The sequence below is a fragment of the Pipistrellus kuhlii genome, unplaced genomic scaffold (genome assembly GCF_014108245.1).
Source record: "Pipistrellus kuhlii isolate mPipKuh1 unplaced genomic scaffold, mPipKuh1.p scaffold_m20_p_2, whole genome shotgun sequence".
In the NCBI taxonomy this organism is placed as follows: domain Eukaryota; kingdom Metazoa; phylum Chordata; class Mammalia; order Chiroptera; family Vespertilionidae; genus Pipistrellus; species Pipistrellus kuhlii.
In genome coordinates, this window is record NW_023425515.1 from 94,504,549 (window position 1) to 94,525,869 (window position 21,321).

Here is a 21,321-nt window from a genome sequence, read left to right on the forward strand (position 1 = left end):
TGGTATCTTATTGTCATTTTAATTTGTGTCTCTCTGTGATGATCTTCCTGTTTTAAAATTGTGTTTTCTTTTTGGTTTTCTGATTGAGTGACTTTGGGCATTTTTTCATATCTTTTTTTTTGGTCTTTATGTCCACTTTGGAGAAGTATCTATTTAGGTCCTTAGCTCATTTTTATAATTGGATTTTTTGTCTTTCTTTTGTTAAATTGTACAATTTCCTTATAAATTTTGAATATCAGCCAAAACCGGTTTGGCTCAGTGATAGAGCCTCGGTCTGCAGACTGAAAGGTCCCAGGTTAGATTCCAATCAAGGGCATGTACATTGGTTGCGGGCACATCTCCGGTGGGGGGTGTGCAGGAGGCGGCTGGTTGATGTTTCTCTCTCATCACCGTTTCTGGCTCTCTATTTCTCTCTTCCTCTCTGTAAAAAATCAATAAAATATATTTTTAAAAATTTTGAATATCAAACCTTTATTAGATGTATCATTGCCAAATATGGTCTCCCATGCAGTGGGCTCCTTTTTTGTTTTGTTGATGATTAGTTTCTTTTGCCCTGGGAGATATATCCTTAAACATACTGCTACCAGAAATGTCTGAGATTTTGCTGTGTGTGGTTTCTTTTAGGAATTTTATGGTTTTGTAAGTTATATTTAAGTCTTTTATCCATTTTGAGTTTATTCTTTTGAATGGTGTAGGTAGTCTAGCTTCATTTTTTTGCATGTATCTGTCCAATTTTCCCAACACCATTTATTGAAGAGACTAACTATCTTGACTTCATTGTATGTCTTGGCTCCTTTGTCAAATATTAATTGAGTGTAATGGCTTGGGTTGATTTCTGGGTTCTCTGTTCTTTCCATTGATTTATATTCCTGTTCTGGTGCCAGTACCAGACTGTTTTGATTACAGGGGCTTTGTAATATAACTTGATATCTAGTATTGTGATTCCTCCAATTTTTCTTTTCTTTCTTTTTTTTTTTTTTTAAGATTGCTGTGGATATTCAGGGTCTTTCTTGGTTCTATATAAATTTTTAGAGTATTTGTTCTAGATCTGCGAAATAATGCTCTTAGTATTTTAATAGGGAGTGCATTAAATCGGTAGATTGCCTTGGGTAGTATGTATTGGGTCGGCAACTACGTAATTGCGGGTTTCGCACATATATGGCTTCAGTTGAATTTTTAGGTTTGCAGACATAGTACAAATGTAAAACACATTTTGTTATTTGATAGTTGGCTATTCAGCTGTTAATCAGTAAAAAAAGTTTTTTGATCTGTTTTGTAGTTTTCGTTTGGCGTTCGTTGAAAAATGGAAAATCAAAAGGAACATTTTCGTCATATTTTGCTTTTTTATTTCCGCAAAGGGAAAAATGCATCGCAAGCTCATTAAAAGTTATGTACTGTTTATGGTGACGAAGCCTTAAAAGAACGGCAGTGTCAAAATTGGTTTGCCAAATTTTGTTCTGGTGATTTTTCACTCAAAGATGAAAAACGCTCTGGTCGTCCAGTTGAAGTTGATGACGCCCTAATCAAAGCAATAATCAATTCGGACTGTCACAGTACAACACGTGAGATTGCAGAGAAGCTTCATGTATCACATACATGCATTGAAAATCACTTAAAACAACTTGGCTATGTTCAAAAACTCGATACATGGGTTCCTCACGAACTGAAAGAATCACAGTTAACGCAACGCATTAGCAGCTGCGATTTGCTAAAGAAACCTAATGAAAATGATCCATTTTTAAAACGACTGATAACTGGCGATGAAAAATGGGTTGTTTACAACAATATCAAGCGGAAAAGATCGTGGAGCAGGCCAGGTGAACCAACTCAAACAACATCAAAAGCTGATATTCATCAAAAGAAGGTTTTGTTATCAGTTTGGTGGGATTACAAAGGAATTGTCTACTTTGAACTCTTACCACCCAACCGAACGATCAATTCTGATGTCTACATTGAACAACTAACGAAATTAAACAATGCAGTTGAAGAAAAGTGGCCCGAATTGACAAATCGAAAAGGTGTTGTATTCCATCATGACAATGCAAGGCCACACACATCTTTGGTCACTCGGCAAAAATTAATGGAGCTTGGTTGGGATGTTTTGCCACATCCACCATATAGTCCTGACCTTGCACCATCTGATTACTTTTTGTTTCGATCTTTACAAAACTCCTTGAATGGTAAAAATTTCAATAATGATGATGATGTCAAATCGTACCTGATTCAGTTTTTTGCTAATAAAAACCAGAAGTTTTTTGAACGTGGGATTATGATGCTGCCTGAAAGATGGCAAAAGGTCATTGATCAAAATGGGCAATACATTACAGAATAAAGTTATTTAGTTCCATGAAAAAATGGTCTTTGATTTTCTTTTAAAAATACGCAATTACTTAGTTGCCGACCCAATACATTTTAATGTTAATATTGATGTTAATTCTATCAACCCATGAACATAGTATATTCTTTCACTTGTTTATATCTTTCTCTATCTCTTTTTTCAAATTCCTGTAGTTTTCCAAGTACACGTCTTTTACCTTATCGGTTAAGTGTATTCCTAAGTCATTGTTTTTATATCAATGCCTTTGTTGTTATTAATCAATTTATATCTTATTTTCATACTTATTTTACTAATTTTCTTTCATCTCTGACACTTATAGAGAAAGGGTGAATAGCAATGTTAAAATATTTCTTCTAACTAATTTTCTTTCAATTTGCACAAATCTGTGTACTGGGCCACTAGTAGTTTGATATCCAGCATTGTGATCACTTCTACTTCTTTCTCAAGATTGCTACAGCTATTTTGAGTCTTTTATGGTTCCATATAAATTTTTGGAGTATTTGTTCTAGCTCTGTGAATTATGCCTTTGATATTTTAATTGTGATTTCATCAAATTGTACATTTCTTTTTTCTTTTATTGATTTTTTACAGAGAGGAAGGGAGAGAGATAGAGAGCTAGAAACGTCGATGAGAGAGAAACATCGACCAGCTGCCTCTTGCACACCCCCTACTGGGGATGTGCCCGAAAACATGGTACATGCCCTTGACCGGAATTGAACCTGGGACCTTTCAGTCCGCAGACCGACGCTCTACCACTGAGCCAAACCGGCTTCGGCAAATTGTACATTTCTTTGGATAGTATAGACATTTTAATGGGTGTTAATTCTTCTAGTCCAGGGGTCATCAAACTTCTCTCATTATGAGAATCCCCTGATGGAGTTGTTAAAACACAGATTCCCGGATCCCAACTATAAGAAGTGCTATCAGGAATCTGTGTTTTAACACCTCCACCAGGGGATTCTCATAATGAGAGAAGTTTGAAGACCCCTGTTCTAGTCCATGAACATGGTATACATTTCCATGTATTTGTTTCTTCAAATATTTCTTTTTTCAATGTTCTATAGTTTTCCAAGTACAGGTCTTTTAACTCCTGGTTAAGTTTATTCCTAGGTATCTACTTTTTTCTTTTCTTTATTAAGGTAATACATACATGTCCTTATCCCCCCATTGCCCCGGTATCTACTTTTTGTTGTTGCAATGGTAAATGGGATTACTTTTTTTATCTTCTCTTTCTGAGAGTTCATTATTGTTGTATAAAAATTCCATTGATTTGAGAATATTGATTGTATCCTTCTACTTTGCTGAATTCATTTATTAAGTTTAGTAGATTCCTGGTGGAATCTTTAGGGTTTTCTATGTACAATATCATGTCATCTCCAAATAACGAGAGTTTTACTTCCTCCTTTCCAATTTGGATGCCTTTAACTTTTCTTCTTGTCTGATTGCTGTGGCTTAAATTTCCAGTACTATGTTGAGTAAGAGTGGTGAAAATGGATATCCTTGTCTTGTTCCTGTTATTAAAGTGTTTACTTGTGCCGAAGCCGGTTTGGCTCAGTGGTAGAGCGTTGGTCTGCGGACGGAAAGGTCCCAGGTTCGATTCCGGTCAAGGGCATGTACATTGGCTGCGGGCACATCCCCGGTGTGGGGTGTGCAAGAGGTGGCTGTTCGATGTTTCTCTCTCATCGACATTTCTAACTCTCTCTCCCTCTCCTCCTCTCTGTAAAAAATCAACAAAATATATTTAAAAAATAAAAATAAAAAAAATAGTGAATAAAAAGTAAGGAAAAAAAAATAAAGTGTTTACTTGTAGTTTTTGCCATTACTATTTGTTGGCTGCAGGTTTGGCCTTTAGTATGTTGAGGTATGATCCCTCTATTCCCACTTCACTGAGAGTTTTTATCAAAAAATGGTGCTGGATTTTGTCGAATGCTTTTTCTGCATTTGTTATATGGTCATGTGGTTTTTATCTTTTATTTATGTGATGTATCACATTTATTGATTTATGAATATTGTACCAGCCTTGCATCCCTGACATAAATCCCATTTGATCATCCATTTGTGATATCTTTACTTCCTTCTTCTTTCTTAAGATTGCTGCAGCTATTTGGGGTCCATATAAATTTTAGGAGTATTTGTTCTAGCTCTGTGAATTTAACATATTGTTGCATCTGCTTTGCTAATATTTTGTTGAGTATTTTAGCATCTGTGTTAATCAGGGATATTGGCCTCTAATTTTCTTTCTTTGTAGTGTTTTGGAATTAGGATAATGATGGCTTTGTAAAAAGAACTTGAAAGTGTTCCTTCTGCTTGAATTTCTTGCAGTAGTTGTAGGACTATGTGTTAGTTCTTCTTTGGATGTTTGGTAAAATTCTATGAGTCCATCTATGGACTTTTTAATGCTGAAAGTTTTTAAATTACTACTTCAATTTCATCAGTTGTTATTGGTCTACTCAGGTTTTCTGATTCTTCCTGATTTTCAGAAGATTGCATGTTTATAGGAATTTGTCCATTTTGCCAGGTTGTCTAGTTTGTTGGCATATACTTACATGTTCATAGTATTTGCTCACAGTCCTTTGTATTTTTGTGGTGTCCATTGTTATATCTCTTCTTTCATTTGTTTTTATTTATATGGGTCCTCTCTCTTTGTTTCTTGATGAGGCTGGCTAGGGGTTCATTAATTTTGTTTACTTTTCAAAGAACCATCTCTTGGACTTATTGGTCTTTAATACTATTTTTTTTGTCTTTTATTTCCGTTATGATCTTTATTATTTCCTTCTACTTCTTCTGGGCTTTTATTGCTGTTCTCTTTCTAATTCATTAAATTGTAGAGTTAGATAGCTTATCAGTGCTTTTGCTTATTTCCTGAGGTAGGCCTGTAGTTCTAGGAACTTTGTTCTCAGAACTGCGTTTGCCATGTACCATAGTTTTGGGTGGTTGTGTGTTCATTTTCATTTTTTTCCCCAGTAAGTTTTTAATTTCTAGCTTGATCTCATTGCTAACCCATTCATTTAGCTTCCCTGTAGTGAATGTTTTTTTCGTTTCTTAGCCTCCTTGTTCTTGAGTGTTCTTTTTTCTTTGTTTTTGTTTTGTAGCTAAGTTCATGCCAATGTGATCTGAGAAGATGCTTGGCATTATATAAATCTTCTTGAATTTGTATAGACTTGTTTGTGCCCTACCATGTGGTCTGTCTTTGAGAATGTTCCATGTGCACTTGAGAAGAATGTATATTCTGCCACTTTGGGATGTAATATTTTGTAAATATTGATTAATCAATTTGATCTAGTATGTCACTTAGTACCTCTGTTTCCTTGTTAATTTATTTATTTATTAATTATTATTATTTTTTCTTTATGAAAGATCTATCCAGTGTTGTTACTGGGGTGTTAAAGTGCCCTATTATGATTGTATTGCTGTCAATTTCTCAAAGTCCATCAAGAGGTTTTTTTTTTTTTGTTTATGTACTTGGGTGCTCCTATATTGGGTGCATATATGTTTACAACAATTATATTTTCTTGTTGAATCATTCCCATTGCTATTATGAAGTGGCTTCTTTGTCTCTGGTTATGGTCTTTGTTGTGAAGTCTATTTGTCTGATATGAGTATTGCTAACCCAGTTTTTTTTTTTCCTATCCATTAGCATGGAGTATATTTTTATATCCCTTCACTCTTATTCTGTATCTTTTGTTTTGAGAGAGTCTCTTGTAGACGGCATATATATTGACTCTGTTTTCTTATCTATTCAGTCACCCTATGTCTTTTGACTGGAGCATTTAATCCATTTACATTTAGGGTTATTGATAGGTATTTATTTATTGCCATTTTAATTTTCTTTATGCCTGTGATTCTCTTTTTCTCCTTTTCTTCTTAAAGCAATCCCTCTAACATTTCTTGCATTGTTGGTAATGTACTCCTTTTTTTGTTTAGAGAGCTTTTTATTTCTCCTTCAATTTTAAATGATAGCCTTCCTGGATCCAGTAGTCTTGGATTTAAACCCTTGCTTTTCATTACTTTGAATAACTCATGCTACTCCTTTCTGGCCTGAAGTGTTTTACTTGAGAAGTCAGCCAACATTCTCATGGAAACTCCTTTGTAGGTAATTTTGTATCACTCTCTTGCTGCCTTTAAGATTCTTTTTTTTAACATTTGCCTTTTTATTTATTTATTTATTTTAATTTATTTTTAAAAAATATATATTTTATTGATATTTTTACACAGAGGAAGGAAGAGGGATAGAGAGTTATAAACATCGATGAGAGAGAAACATCGATCAGCTGCCTCCTGTACACCCCCTACTGGGGATGTGCCTGCAACCAAGGTACATGCCCTTGACAGGAATTGAACCTGGGACCCTTCAGTCTACAGGCCGATGAGCTCTATCCACTGAGCCAAACCAGTTTCGGCAACATTTGCCTTTTTAATTATGATGTATCTAGGTGTGGATCTCTGGGTTTATTTTGATTGGGACTCTTTGTGCCCCCTGATTGTGGGTGACATTTTTCTTTACCAGTTGAGGGTTGTTTTCTGGCTTTTCTTTAAACTGGTTCTCTGAATTTTGGTCACTTTCTTCCCCTTCTGGTATTCCTGCAATGCAGATGTTACATTTCATGTTATCCCAGAGCTCCCTTAAAGCTCTCTTCCTGTTTTTAATTCTTTTTTTTTTTTATTTGCTGCTCTAATTGGGTATTTATTTCTACCTTTTATTCCAAATAGCTGATTTGATCCTCCACTTTATCCAGCGTACTTAAAAAAAAAATGTTTATTGTTGAAAGTTTTACATATGTTCCCTTTTTACCCCCCTCCCCCAATTGACCCCAGTAGTCTGGGTCCTCACCCACACTCCAAGCCTTCAGCACCCTAGTGTCTGTGTCCATGGATTATGCATATATGCAACCGAAGGTTGTTGGTTGATTTCCTACTACCTGCTCACCCTCCGCTGCCTTCCCTCTTAGATTCCACACTCTGTTTCATGCTTCCCTGTTTCTCAATCCACTCCATTCACCAGTTTATTTTGTTAATTAGATTTCACATATGGGTGTGATCATGTGATACTTGTCTTTCACTGATTGACTTATTTCACTTAGCATAATACTCTCCAGGTCCCTCCATGCTGTCTCAAAGGGTAAGATATTTTTCTTTTTTATTGCTGGATAGTATTCCATGGTATAAATGTACCACAGCTTTTTTATTCATTTATCTACTGACTAGAGATCCAGTGAATGGATTTGTACACCAGTGGGGTCCCTTTCCTGGCCTGTGCCTTCTTACAATATGAGATCCCTCAGGGGGTGTCAGAATGCCAGTTTCAGCCCAATCCCCATAGGCCAGGCCAAGGAACCCTATTGGTGCACGAATTCGTGCACCGGGCCTCTGGTATGCATATAAGATCTTTGGTTAATCTCTCCCCCCGTCCCCCCACCTTTCCCTTAGAAATTTATCAGTATTTTCCATGAGATTTATCAGTATTTTCCATGCTTTCATGCTTGTGGATTGAGTGTCTGTTCCCTGGTGGTCAGTGCAGGTCATAGCTACTGGTCAAACAAACGGTTGCGTAGGCTTTTATCTATATAAATGGGCATTTGGGCTGCTTTCAGATCTTATCTATTATAAATTGTGCTGCTATGAACATAAGAGTGCATACATTCTGTGTGATTAGTGCTTCTTATTTTTTGGGATATATTCCTAGAAGTGGGATTACTGGTCAAATGGGAGCTCCAGTTTTAATTTTTTGAGGAAACTCCATACTGTTTTCCATAATGGCTGCACCGGTCTGCATTCCCACCAACAGTGTACTAGGGATCCCATTTATCCACATTCTTGCTATCACTTGTCATTTGGTGATTGTTTGATGGTAGCCATTCTGACAGGTGTGAGGTGATACCTCATTGTTGTTTTAATTTGTATCTCTCTGAGGATCAGAAACTTGGAGTTTTTTTCATGTCTCTTGGACATCTATATATGTCCTTTGCCTATTTTTTAATTGGAATGTTTGTCTCCCTTTTGTTAAATTGTTTGAGTTTATTACATATTTTGGATATTAACCCTTTATTTGATGTATCATTGCCAAATTTGTTCTCCCATACAGTGGGCTCTCTTTTCGTTGTATTGATGATTTCTTTTTCTTTTTTTCCTTTTTTTAAATATATTTTATTGGTATTTTACAGAGAGGGATAGAGAGTTAGAAACATCGATGAGAGAGAATCATTGATCAGCTGCCTCTTGCACACCCCCTACTGGGAATGTGCCTGCAACCGAGGTACATGCCCTTGACTGGAATCGAATCCAGGACCTTTCAGTCCGCAGGCCGACACTCTATCCGTTGAGCCAAACCAGTCTCGGCTTGATGATTTCTTTTGCTGTGCTTAAACTTTTTATTTTGATGTAGTCCTATTTGTTTATTTTCTCCTTAGTTTCTTTTATTTTATGAGATGTATCTATAAACATATTGCTAAGAGATACATCTAAGATCTTGCTGTGTATGTTTTTTTCTAGTGTTTTTATGGTTTCTTGGCATACATTTAAGTCTTTTATCCACTTGGAGTTTTTTCTGTATATGGTATAAGTTGGTGGTCTAGTTTCATTTTATTGCATGTACTGTCTAATTTTCACAACACCACTTATTGAAGAAACTCTTGCCTTCTTTGTCAAATATTAATTGAATGTTATGGCTTGTGTCATTTTCTGGGTTCTCTGTTCTGTTCCATTGATCTACATGCATATTCTTGTGGCAGTACTATTTGTAGTAGAACTTGAAACCTGGTATTGTGATTCCTCCAACTTTGTTTTTCTTTCTCAAGATTGCTGCAGTTATTTGAGGTATTTTGTGATTCCATGTAAGTTTTGGAATCAACATTTTAATGATGTTGATTCTACAAATCCATGAATGTGGTATATTCTTCTTGGTTTTATCATCTTCTATCTATTTTTTCAATATCCTATAGTATTTTGAGTACATTTTGCCTCCTTGGTCGAGTTTATTGTTAAGTATCTTAATATATTTGTTGTAATCGTAAATGGGATTTTTTTCATTAGTTTATCTTTCTGAGATTTCATTATTGGTGTATAAAAAAGCCATCAATTTTTGGGTGTTGATTTTGTATTCTGCTAAATTGCCAAATTCATTTATTAAATCTAATATTTTTTTGTGGATTGTTTAAGGTTTTCTGCATACAATATCATGTCATCTTCGAATAATGAGAGTTTTACTTCCTCCTTTTCAATTTGGATGCCTTTTATTTCTTCTTGTCTGGCCACAGTGCCTCAGACTTTCAGTGTGTTGACTAAAAGTGGTGAAAACAGTCATCCCTTTCTTGTTCCTGTTCTTAGGGGAAATGGTTTTAGTTTTTGCCCCATTGTGTATTATTTTAGTTGTAGGTTTGTCACATATGGCCTTTATCATGTTGAGATATGCTTTCTCTATTCCCACTTTTCTGAGACCTTTTTAATAAAAAAAATTGGTGTTGAATTTTATTAAATGTTTCTTTTCTGCGTCTATTAATATGAACATGTTATTTTTGTCTTTCACTTTGTTTATGTGATGTATAGTGTTTATTGATTTGCAAATATTGTACCAGCCTTGAATCCCTGGAATAAATTCCACTTGGTCATGGTGTATGATCTTTTTAATATATTGCTGTATCTGATTTGTTAGTATTTTGCTGAGGATTTTAACATCTTTGTTCATCAGGGATATTGGCCTGGAATTCTCTTTCTTTGTTGTGTCTGATTTTGGAATTAGGATAATGGTTGCCTCCTAAAAAGAGCTTGGAAATGTTTTTTCCTCTTGGATTTTTAAAAATATTTTGAGGAGTATAGGTGTTAGTTCGTCTTTGAATGTTTGGTAAAACTCCTCTGTGAAGCCCCCTGGACCTGGGTGGGCATTTGCTTGCTGGGAATTTTTTGATTACTGCTTCTATTTTATCAGTTATTATTGACCTATTCATGCTTTCTGAGTCCTTCTGATTCAGTTTTGGGAGATTGTATATTTTTTGGAATTTGCCCATTTCCTCTACATTGTCCAGCTTGTTGTCATACAGTTGTTCATAGTATTTTCTGACAATCCTTTGTATTTCTGTGGTGTCAGTGGTTATTGTTTCTGATTTTACTTATTTGGGTCCTTTCTCTTTGTTTCCTGATGAGTCTTGCTAATAGTTCATCAATTTTGCTTATCCTTTCATAGAACTAATTGTTGGTTTCATTTATTTTTTGTATTGTTGTTTTAGTCTCTGTTATTTATTTCTGCTCTAATCTTTATTTTTTCCTTCCATTTACTCTGGACTTTTTTTGTTCTTTCTAGTTCTTTAAGTTGTAGGGTTGATACTTCATATTTCTTGGTTTTTTTTTGTTTTTTTTTTTGTGGTATCCTTGTAGTGCTTTCAATGTCCCTCTCAGGATAGCTTTTGCTGTGTGCCAGAGATTTTGTTGTTATGTGTTCATTTTCATTAATTTCCAGGAAGTTCTTGATTTCTTTCTTGATTTCATTGGTAATCCTTTCATTGTTTAATTACATGCTATTTAACATCCATGTGTTTGAATGAGTGCTTCTGGGTTTGTTTTTTTTTTTTTGTTTTTGTTTTTTTTAACTCTAGTTCATTTCTAATTTCATTCCACTGTGATCTGAAAAGATGCTTGATATAATTTCAATTTTTTTGAACTTGTAGAGACTTGTTTTGTGTCCTAACACGAGATCTATTTTTGTGAATGATCCATGTGCATTTGAAAAGAATGTATATTCTGCTACTTTGGGGTGAAATGTTCTACAAATGTCAATTAAATCCATCGAATTCAGTGTGTTCTTTAGAGTCACTGTTTTCTTGTTAAGTTTCTTTCTGGAAGACCTATCCAGTGAAGTCAGTGAGGTTTTAAAGTTCCTAACTATGACTATATTTTTGTCAATCTACCTGTTAAAGACCTATATAAGTGTTTATATATATATATATAAATATATATATATATAAAAACACTTATATAGGTCTCTAAACACTTATATAGGTCTCTATATCTATACAGATATAGAGATATCTAGATATATATCTAGGTGCTCCTATATTAGGTGTATGCATTTTATCAGTGTTTTATCCTCTTTTTGGATAGATTTCTTTAGTATTATGCAGTGACCATTGTTGTGTCTTGTGATGACCTTCATTTTGAAGTCCATTTTGTTTGATAAGAGCATTGCTACCCCAGCTTTTAATTTTCATTCCCATTTGCTAGGAAAATTGTTTTCCATCCCTTCACTCTCATTCAGTGTGAGTCTTTTGTTCTGAGGTGAGTCTCTTGTAGTCAGCCTATAGTTGGGTCACATTTTTGTATTCGTTTAGCTATCCTATGCCTTTTGATTAGAGCATTTAATCCATTTACTTGTTGATAGATACTTATTTATTGCCATTTTAATTCTGTACATCTAGATTTCTCTCTCTATTTCTTCTCATTACATCAAAGTCCCTTTAGCATGTCTGCATGTCTTGCAGTGCTGGCTTGGTGGTGGTGTACTTCTTTAGCCTTTTTTTTTTTTTTTTTTTTTTTTCCCGTCTGGAAAGCTTTTTATTTGGCCATCTATTGTGAATGAAAGCCTTGCTGGATATAGTAATTTTGGTTTCAGATCATTGCTTTCTATTACCTTGAGTACTTCATGCCATTCCATTCTGGCCTGTGGAGTTTTTGATGAGAAATCAGGTGTCAGTCAGTCTTATGGGAGCTCCTTTGTAGGTAACAGTTCTCTTGTCGCCTTTAAGATTCTCTTTGTCTTTAATTTTTAGCATTTCTTATGATGTATCTTGGTGTAGGCCTGTTTGATTTCTTGCTTGGGGTTCTCTGTGACTCCTGAATTTGTGTGACTTTTTTTCTTTGCCAGGTTAGGGAAATGTTCTGCCATTATTTCTTCAAACATATCCTCTCTCTCTTGCTGCCTCTTCTGGCACCATGCTATATTGTTAGGTTTCATGTTGTGCCGCAGCTCCCTTGAGCTGTCCACCTTTTTTTAAATAGTTTTTTTTTTCTTTTTGATTCTCCTATTAAGTGGTTTTTCAACCCTGTCTTCTTATTCACTGATTTGATCTTCAGCTTTTCCTAATCTGCTGTGTATTCCTTCCAATGTGTTCTATGTTTGTGCTATGTCATTCTTTATTTCTGTTTTCATAGTTAACTCTATCTTTTCCATGGTATTGAGCATCTTTACGATCATTAATCTGAAATAATTTTCAGATAAATTTTTTTCCTAATATAATTTTATTGATTTCAGAGAGGAATGGAGGAGAGAGATTTAGTAACATCAATGATGAGAATTATTGATCGGCTGCCTCCTGCATACCCCCTATTGGTGATTGAGCCCACAACCCAGGCATGTCCCCTTGACTGGAATTGAATTTGGGATACTTCAGTCTGCAGGCCAGTACTCTATCCTCTCAGCCAAACTAGCAAGGGCTCAGATATTTTTTATTTTCTTTTTAATATCTGCTTTAATTGTCTCTTCTTCTGAGGAATTCTCTTGTTCTCTAATTTGGGGGTGGTCTTTGTCTCCTTATTTTGGCTGCCTGTTTGGATTTGTGACTCTACTTGGTAGATCCTCTGGGCCTCTCAATCTCTAATGTCAAACATTGTTTCTGATTAATTAGATAAGGCTACCACCTCTGCCTACAGACTAATTGAATTCTGACTTTGATTGCTCTCAGGTAATTGTCCTCAGGTGTGACAAGATATTTTTTTTTAACAGGGTGTGGCAGTTGCTTTTACCTGGAGGCTAATTTTTATTTTTAGTCTCTTAAGTGGCCTCAGGGCAAAGAGTTTTCCAGTAGGGTGGGTCAACTGTCTCCCCCCCCCCCTCCCCCGCCCCCAGGCCACACAAAAATGTCTGTGTGGGATCTATGTCTTCTGCTGTGTGATAGAATGACTCAGCACAGGAAATTACAGATGTCTGTCTTCTGAACTCTATCCCTCGAATCCCCCAATCCTGGTTTCTGGTCACTCCCCTCCAGTCCACTCTGTCCTGCCTCTGCCAGAGCAGAAGGTGGGTGGCTCCCCAGGGAATTTTGTGCATTGGCCCTTCAAGAGGGTGCCTGAATTTCAAGCTGTCACACCCTAGAAGGCAGCAGTCAGCTGCTTTTCACAGCCAGATGTTATGTGGGTACCCTTATCACTTCTGTTGCTCTCTGCTGGGGCGCCCAGATTGGGGATTAAATTCCATAAATATCAATAGCTGAGTTATCTCTCGGGAACTTCAGTTCCTGGGTTGAGTACTTGGCCAGCCCTTTCATGCCTCTGCCTCTCCTAACAGTCTTTTTTTTTTTTTTTTTTTTTTTTTTTTAATATATTTTATTGATTTTCTTACAGAGAGGAAGGGAGAGAGATAGAGAGCTAGAAACATCGATGAGAGAGAAACATCGACCAGCTGCCTCTTGCACACCCCCTATTGGGGATGTGCCCGCAACCAATGTACTTGCCTCTGGCCGCAATCGAACCTGGGACCTTTCAGTCCGCAGACCAACGCTCTACCGCTGAGCCAAACTGGTTTCGTCTAACAGTCTTTATGTGGTCTCTACTTTTGATCCTTGGGTATCAGGTTTCTCTCCAGGGAGTTTTCCATTGGTTATTCAGGAAGCTTTTATGTATTTTTGTTCTAATTCCACTTTGTTTCTGGGAGATGTTCATGCAGCATCCACTTACTCTGCCACCATTTTTAAATCTCCTCCCAGTCTACTTTTAATACCTGGCAGTGTGTTCTTGATATCAGATATGTCATTCTTCATTTCTGTCTGGTTCTTGTTCATGGCTTTTATTTTTCTTTTCATGCTGTTGCAATTTGCTCTAAGTTCCTTAGTTATCTGTATAACCATTGCTTTGAACTGTGTGTCTGATAGTTACTTTTCTCCATTTCATTTATTTCTTTTTCTGGAGATTCTTTTTTCTAATTTGGTGTTTCCTTCTTTGTCTCCCATTTTAGCTGTCTTTTTATTTGATTCTATGTATTATTTGTTTCTATGAACTGCTGTGCATCCTAGTTTTTATAGGCTGGCCTAATGTATTATAAATAGTGTTTTGATGCAATTTCTTTGTTTACCTGTGCCAGATGCTCTAGAAGTGCTGTTTATGTGAGTTATTTGGGCTCTCCAGTTGTAATTGGGACTTGATTGTTGATGTCTTGTTTGTGGAAAGGATCTCTCTTCTGACTTGTCATTACAGAGAGGATCAACCATTACATTGTTTTGCCAGCTCTTATACAGGTGCTGACAAAAGGGAATAAGGCAAAACAGGGTGAAGCCAAAAACAGCATGAAAATCAAGCTACTCAGTGCAGTAACAATAGGAAAGACTAAGAAGGAAAAATAAAAGAAAGCAACTCAAAGAAAAAATATACTAAAATATGTGCAACCAAAGACTTAGAGGGGATATAAAGAAAAAGGGAGAAAGAAGACAAAAAGATGGCTATGTGGAAGCAAAGAAGAAGCTAAAAGAACTAGTATAGGAGGAAAAAGAAGAAACAGGAAATAGATGAAATAATTATGATAAAATTAAAATGCAGTAATAATAGGTGTATTAAGATATAGATAGGAAAAGCAAAATGGCAAAGAAATGAGTAAAAGACAAAACCAAATAAAATAAGAAAATTTAATAATAATAATAGGCTAAAGTACAATAGAATCAAAGGAAATTAGAGATATGCAAGAAAAAAGAAGAAAAAAAGATAAACTAACAACAAAAAATAAAGCACACACACACACACACACACACACACACACACACAGCAAAGAAAAATCACACACACTCACACACTGAAAGTCCTTTGGGTCCTTTATTTGTGGGCCTCATAGGATTTTGCTCTGATGTTATTGAATCTGGTCCCTTGGTGTGTCTATTCTGGGCTTCCTAGGAGCTGTTCCAGTGCAGGTGAATGTGAGTCACTGTCCCTTTCTGGCTCTGGCCAACCTGATTGAGGTCTGAGAGGTTGAAGCCACTAGTGTCCAGTGGTGGGGATTGGTCCAAAGGCTGGGTCATCATTGGGTTTCACACCTTGATTGTTTCTGTTCTGAGCTGTATTCCTTTCCCCCACATCTCACAGGTGTTAGTTGCAAGTACTTGGGGCCGAAAGGGGGCATAGGCACAGAGAGGATCAATCACTGCATTGTTTTGCCAAAGAGGATCAACCACTGCTGGTATTCAACTGGCTGGCTGACTAGTACCTGAGGCTGGGTTGCGCAAAGTGCTGCTGGCTTTCCATTCACTTGCAATCCTGGCTGGTACCTTCGGCAGGGGCATGCACCCAGTCCTGCTAGTGTTCCACTCGCTAGTGGACCTGGGGGATACCTACAAAGGGGTCTCATGGGAGGTCCCACTTGTGTCCTACTTATTGTGTTATCCAGGGTGGTGTCCATGGCTAGCATATTTTCTCCTTATTGGTTGTGGGCACTGACATCTCTGAGGGCGGGGCAGTCAGTTACCACATTCCCTCCTTATTGGCTGTGGGCATTGCCACCTTTGCAATGGTATGAGGGTCAATTAGCATATTCCCTCTTTATTAGATAGGATGGGTCTAACAAACTACATATTTTTTATGCAATGTTATTAAGTAAGCATTTAAAATTTAATGGAGCTGAAGCCTATTTGGCTCAGTGGTAGAGCGTTGGTCTGCGGACTGAAAGGTCCGGGTTCGATTCCAGTCAAGGGCATGTACATTGGTTGCAGGCACATCCCCTGTGAGGGGTGTGCAAGAGGCAGCTGGTTGATGTTTCTCTCTCATTGACATTTCTAGCTCTCTATCTCTCTCCCTTCCTCTCTGTAAAAAATCAATAAAATATATTTTTTAAAAAATTTAATGGAAATCCCAGATAAGATATGATAAAGAAGAAGTTTATTGTATGTTTATTATTTATAATATTCTGTTTATCACTTTTGTTAGGTTAATAATAATGAAATGGTTGCATTACAACGAGAACCCAATAATCCCTATGATAAGAATGCAATTAAAGTAAACAATGTGAATGGAAATCAGGTTGGCCATTTAAAGAAAGAACTTGCAGCTGCTTTGGCCTATATTATGGACAACAAATTGGCACAAGTTGAAGGGTAATGTATTTCAGAGTTTAGTTTTAATAATTTTGAGTTGTATTGATGTTTCAATTTGTTGTGTCTGTATAGTTATCATGACAACTTTTATCAGGACACCTTTAGTATGTGTTTAATACATGTTTTAATTCTCCTGTCATTTACCTCTACTACCTAGCTATTCTCTCATTTTTCTTTTGAATTATTGCCTTGGAGAAAAATAGATTATGGTTTAAATATTAGGAAATTCACACTATCTCTCCAAATCTTTTAGTGCATAGATTTGGGAGTTTGGAAATGTTTATTTAAATCAGAGGTTGTGAAGCTGGTAGCCTGTGATCAAATGTAGGTCAGCTTCATTTTGCCTACACAGTGTTTAAAAATTAAAATTTCCCCCAGTATTTTAATATCTGGATATTCTATATTTTATATGTTATTTTTTTCTGAATATAAGAATTATTTATGAAGATTTTTCTTGACAAATGGAAGATTTGGTTATGCTGATCTCTCATTTTTACATGACGTCAATTGACTGCTGCTGAGTATAAGCTATAGCTTTATCCAGGGCATACTCCAGTTCTTTTGTACATTGTGTTTGTGATGTAAGTTGATGTATGGAATGTTTAGGATATAAAAAAGTTAATTTGAAAGACAAAGGCTCAGAAATGTCTTCTCACTTTATTTGTGTACTTGTTTTTTTCTTTCTCAGTCATCATTTTTTTCAAATATTGAGCATAACAGAAATAGTTCTTACAAATAATTCTCTAATCTCAGAATGGGTTGCTAGTCTCTGGTTATATTAATGAAAGCTCTACCCTCTCAGTTAAACTTACTATTTTACTTATCTTACAATATTGATTATAGACTGTTCTTATATTTTAACACTGCTTTATCTATCTAGTCTACTCTGTTTCTTCTGATTATTGTTGGTCCTGTAAAAACCACCCTTTTCTTCTGATTATTGTTGGTCCTGTTCCTATCATTTTTCTTTCTAATCTGCCCACTAGTCCTCCCTATTTTACTTCTTGCAAAATTTGAATGCAACATAGATTCTTAATGGGAGTAAAAAAATGGATACTTTTAATTTCTCACATTTTTTCCTTCTTAAATACAATAGGGTAGTCCCTTTCGGTGCAAACAATGCTTTTACCATGCCTCTGCATATGACTCTTTGGGGAAAAGAAGAAAATAGAAAAGCGGTTTTAGATCAGTTGAAAAAACATGGATTTAAATTGGATCCTGCACCAAAAAGTAAGTTTAGGGTTTAACCTACGGTACTATTATTTTGATATTGTAAAAATGTAGGAATTGCAAACATTTGTTATCTTAAGTGATACTTTGAGTTTGGTTGACTAAACTAATTTGCATGAAGGCTCTAAGTTATAAAATTTTTGTTTTTTTAAAGGAAATCCGGGAATTTTTTCCTCTTTATTTTGAAACAACTATAGTTTCATAGGAGGTTTTACACACCAAAACACACACACACACACACACACACACACACACACACAAATATACAAGGAGGTCGTATAAGTCCCTCCCTGAAATTCCTCTAATGATAATATCTAGAAATCTTGATTATAAATATTCTCTTTGATAAATTACATAGAGAATGGAAAAGAATTATTTGTTTAGCAAGTGTTTGTTCAAATTATGTGGAATTATTTTAATAATGTATTAATGACAGGATTTAGCTTTAAAACTTTTTTTTTAATCCTTTAGGATTTGTTTTTATTTTATTTTAGAGAGAAAGGATGGGAGAGAGTGTGTGTGAGAGAGAAACATCGATGTGATAGAGATATCAATCACCTGCCTCCTGCATACACCCTGACTGGGGATTGAACCTGGATATGTTCCCTGCCCTGAAATCAAACTCATAACTTTTTGGTGTATGAGATGACACTCCAAGTAACTGAGCCACACTGGCCAGGGCTAAAAAACTTTAAAATATATTAAGGAATATTTTTAATGGAGCTTATTTTATAAGTCTTAAAAGCTATTTTCTAAAAGATAACCTATTTCATTTAGTGATTTTATCTTCATTTTATAAATTATAGCTTTTGGATTCAGTTTGGAAAGTGGTTGGGGCTCTGGAAGAGCTGGGCCAAGCTATAGTATGCCAGTTCATGCTGCAGTACAGCTGACAACTGAACAGGTGTGCTTTTCTTATATCTTGTAATCTAACAAAAGTGACTTTTAAATGAAGAGTGGTGTTTAAAAGAATAAGATAAATAAGTATGTGCTGGCATTAGTGATCTTCAGATATATTGTTAAGTTATGAAACATGTAGAATAAATATATTATATATTGCAAACATTTATGTAAAAAGAAATCAGTGATAAAGAATACATCGATGGGCTCACATTCATACATACATTTAAAACACATATATTGCTGTATATGCATGGGATGTTTCAGTTTATTTTAATTTTGTTGTGCTTGAAATTTTTGGACAATCCAAGTATTTTTTAAAAGTTGAAGCTTGAAACTTAACTCCTTTTAGTAAGGTTGCAAATACAGTGCTAAAAAAAAAAATTCCTATTATTTGGCATTACTCTAATTCTTAACTTTGTCTAATTTGTAATTTAGGATACTGTTATTCTGATTTAGTTTGGGGGGGAGGGAAAGGGATATGAAATAAAGTAATGCAGATCATTCTGCACCAAATAACATCATTTTTTTTTTTTTGTTTCTACCCATCAGTATTAGTGTCAACCTTTTTCTATTCTGATGGTAATTACTGAATTTACCCTTCTTATTGTTAGAAAGTCTTGAGCCTATGTCTGGTGAGTAAACTTCAGGTTACCTCTTCTAACTATTTAGAGCTGGCCTGATTTCTTCTGGACTATTGCTATATATTCATGTGATATTTACAAAAGTAATTCTAACAGATATACATTGCTATAAAATTTTATTAGATCCAGTTTAAAGAACCAACTAAATTAGTATAATATTGAAATCATCCCAGTATTTTATATTATACAGCAATATTTTTACTGTAGTAATAAATAAAAAGTCATTGACTGAAAAAAATGTACCTGGTAGTATCTACAACTTTCCAGATGAAGCCTCGGAGGCAGGTTACCTTTTATTTCTAAACAACTTATTTATTCTGTATTCACTGAGCAATATAGTATTTTAAATAATTGATGCACCTCTTGTTATTCAACTTTTATAGTTAATTAAATTTCCCAGTTGTGTATTATTTTAATTGTTTTGTTTCATATTTCTTATTGCTATTTGTTGTAGCTTAAGACAGAATTTGACAAATTGTTTGAAGATCTAAAAGAAGATGATAAAACTCATGAAATGGAACCAGCTGAGGTACTTAACCAGTATTTTAAATTTATTAATATTCTATTAATTTATACATTTTTATCACAAAATTAGCTGTTTTCCAGATTCAGGGTTGGGGGGGTATGAAAGTACTTATTGTACCTCTATTTATGACATTTCTTTTATTTGTAGGCTATTGAAACACCATTGCTCCCACATCAAAAACAAGCTCTAGCTTGGATGATTTCCCGGGAAAACAGTAAAGAACTTCCACCATTCTGGGAACAGCGAAGTGACTTATACTATAACACAATAACAAATTTTTCTGAGAAGGATCGACCGGAAAATGTTCATGGAGGAATTTTAGCTGATGATATGGGTTTGGTAATTATTCTTTTTCTTGAGTTAGAAAATTCTATTTTGTAATTGTGATTTTATAGAAAGTAATTTTGAAGTAGGTAAGAGGAATATGTTAATGCCAGTTTGGGACTATTTTACTTCCATTGTAGAACACAGTTTTTTCCTATGGTTTAAATTAAAATAATGGTAAGCTTTTTGTTTTTCTACACTTAAAGTACAATTAAAACAATTGATGTCATGATATTAACATGTGTTTCTCAAATTTTTTTGAAAGGAAAGAAAAGACAACAGTGTTTTGAAAATTATTTGTAATATGTCACAAATGTTGTGATATGCAGAATATTTAAATGTACATTTTATTTATGACTCCTTACACCAGCAGTTTTTATACTTTTTGGTCTCAGGGACCCTTTACATTAAAATATTCTTGAGCAGCCCTAAGAGCTTTTGTTTTTGTGGGTTATATCTATTAATATATCTATAAATATTTATACTATTAGACATTAAACAAAAAATTTTAAATTATTAACTGAAAAATAACATGAGAAGCATATATATATATATATTTTTTTTTAACGTGAGAAGCATATATATATATATATATATATATATTTTTTTTTTTTTTTTTTTAATATATTTTATTGATTTTTGTACAGAGAGGAAGGGAGAGAGATAGAGAGTTAGAAACATCGATGAGAGTCATCGATCAGCTGCCTCTTGCACACCCCCTACTGGGGATGTGCCCGCAACCAAGGTACATGCCCTTGACCGGAATCGAACTCGGGACCTTTTAGTCCCCAAGCCGACGCTCTATCCATTGAGCCAAACCGGTTTTGGCGAGTAGCATATTTTTTTTTAATGAAAAGTATTCCAAGACAAAAACAATTTTGATAAGAAAACTCAAATTTAGTTTTGCAAATCATTTTAATGTCTGGGCTAATAGATGACATCTGATTCTGGTTTTTTATTCAGTCCGTTGTGATATGTCTTTTGCTTAGAATATGTAAAGAAATTTAATCCTTACACAGATATGTAGTTGGAAAGGAAGCAGTGTTTTAAGATAGCCTTTGTAGATAAGTATATTCTTCTTTGATACAATAAAAAATCAGGCAAGTATTAGTTCATTACATATTGTAGTTATAATGTGGAACTTAAAAGTCATATCAGTGAACTTCTTATACTCTGCTCTATTAAAATCCTTTGGTATAACTTACACATTGAATGCATATTTTACCCATGCATGATTTTATAACATCAGACATTTTATAAAAGTATTCACTGAGTTATACAGCTTTATCAAATGTCAATGCATTT

The 21,321-nt window shown here is 35.0% G+C and overlaps 1 protein-coding gene across 8 annotated transcripts in view; it reads left to right on the forward strand.

Moving 5' to 3' along the window:
* The window catches only part of HLTF (helicase like transcription factor), a 113,647-nt gene that overhangs the window by 13,154 nt on the left and 79,172 nt on the right, over positions 1-21,321 (forward strand). For 7 of the 8 annotated variants that reach the window (XM_045584104.1, XM_045584103.1, XM_036444933.2 and 4 more), the window contains exons 3-7: positions 16,226-16,392; positions 17,489-17,622; positions 18,429-18,526; positions 19,621-19,695; positions 19,840-20,031. In XM_045584104.1, coding sequence (XP_045440060.1) covers positions 16,226-16,392; positions 17,489-17,622; positions 18,429-18,526; positions 19,621-19,695; positions 19,840-20,031 — 666 coding nt within the window. Of the gene's footprint in view, positions 1-16,225; positions 16,393-17,488; positions 17,623-18,428; positions 18,527-19,620; positions 19,696-19,839; positions 20,032-21,321 lie in introns of those variants that run through there. The other variant, XM_045584105.1, reaches the window with a different exon arrangement.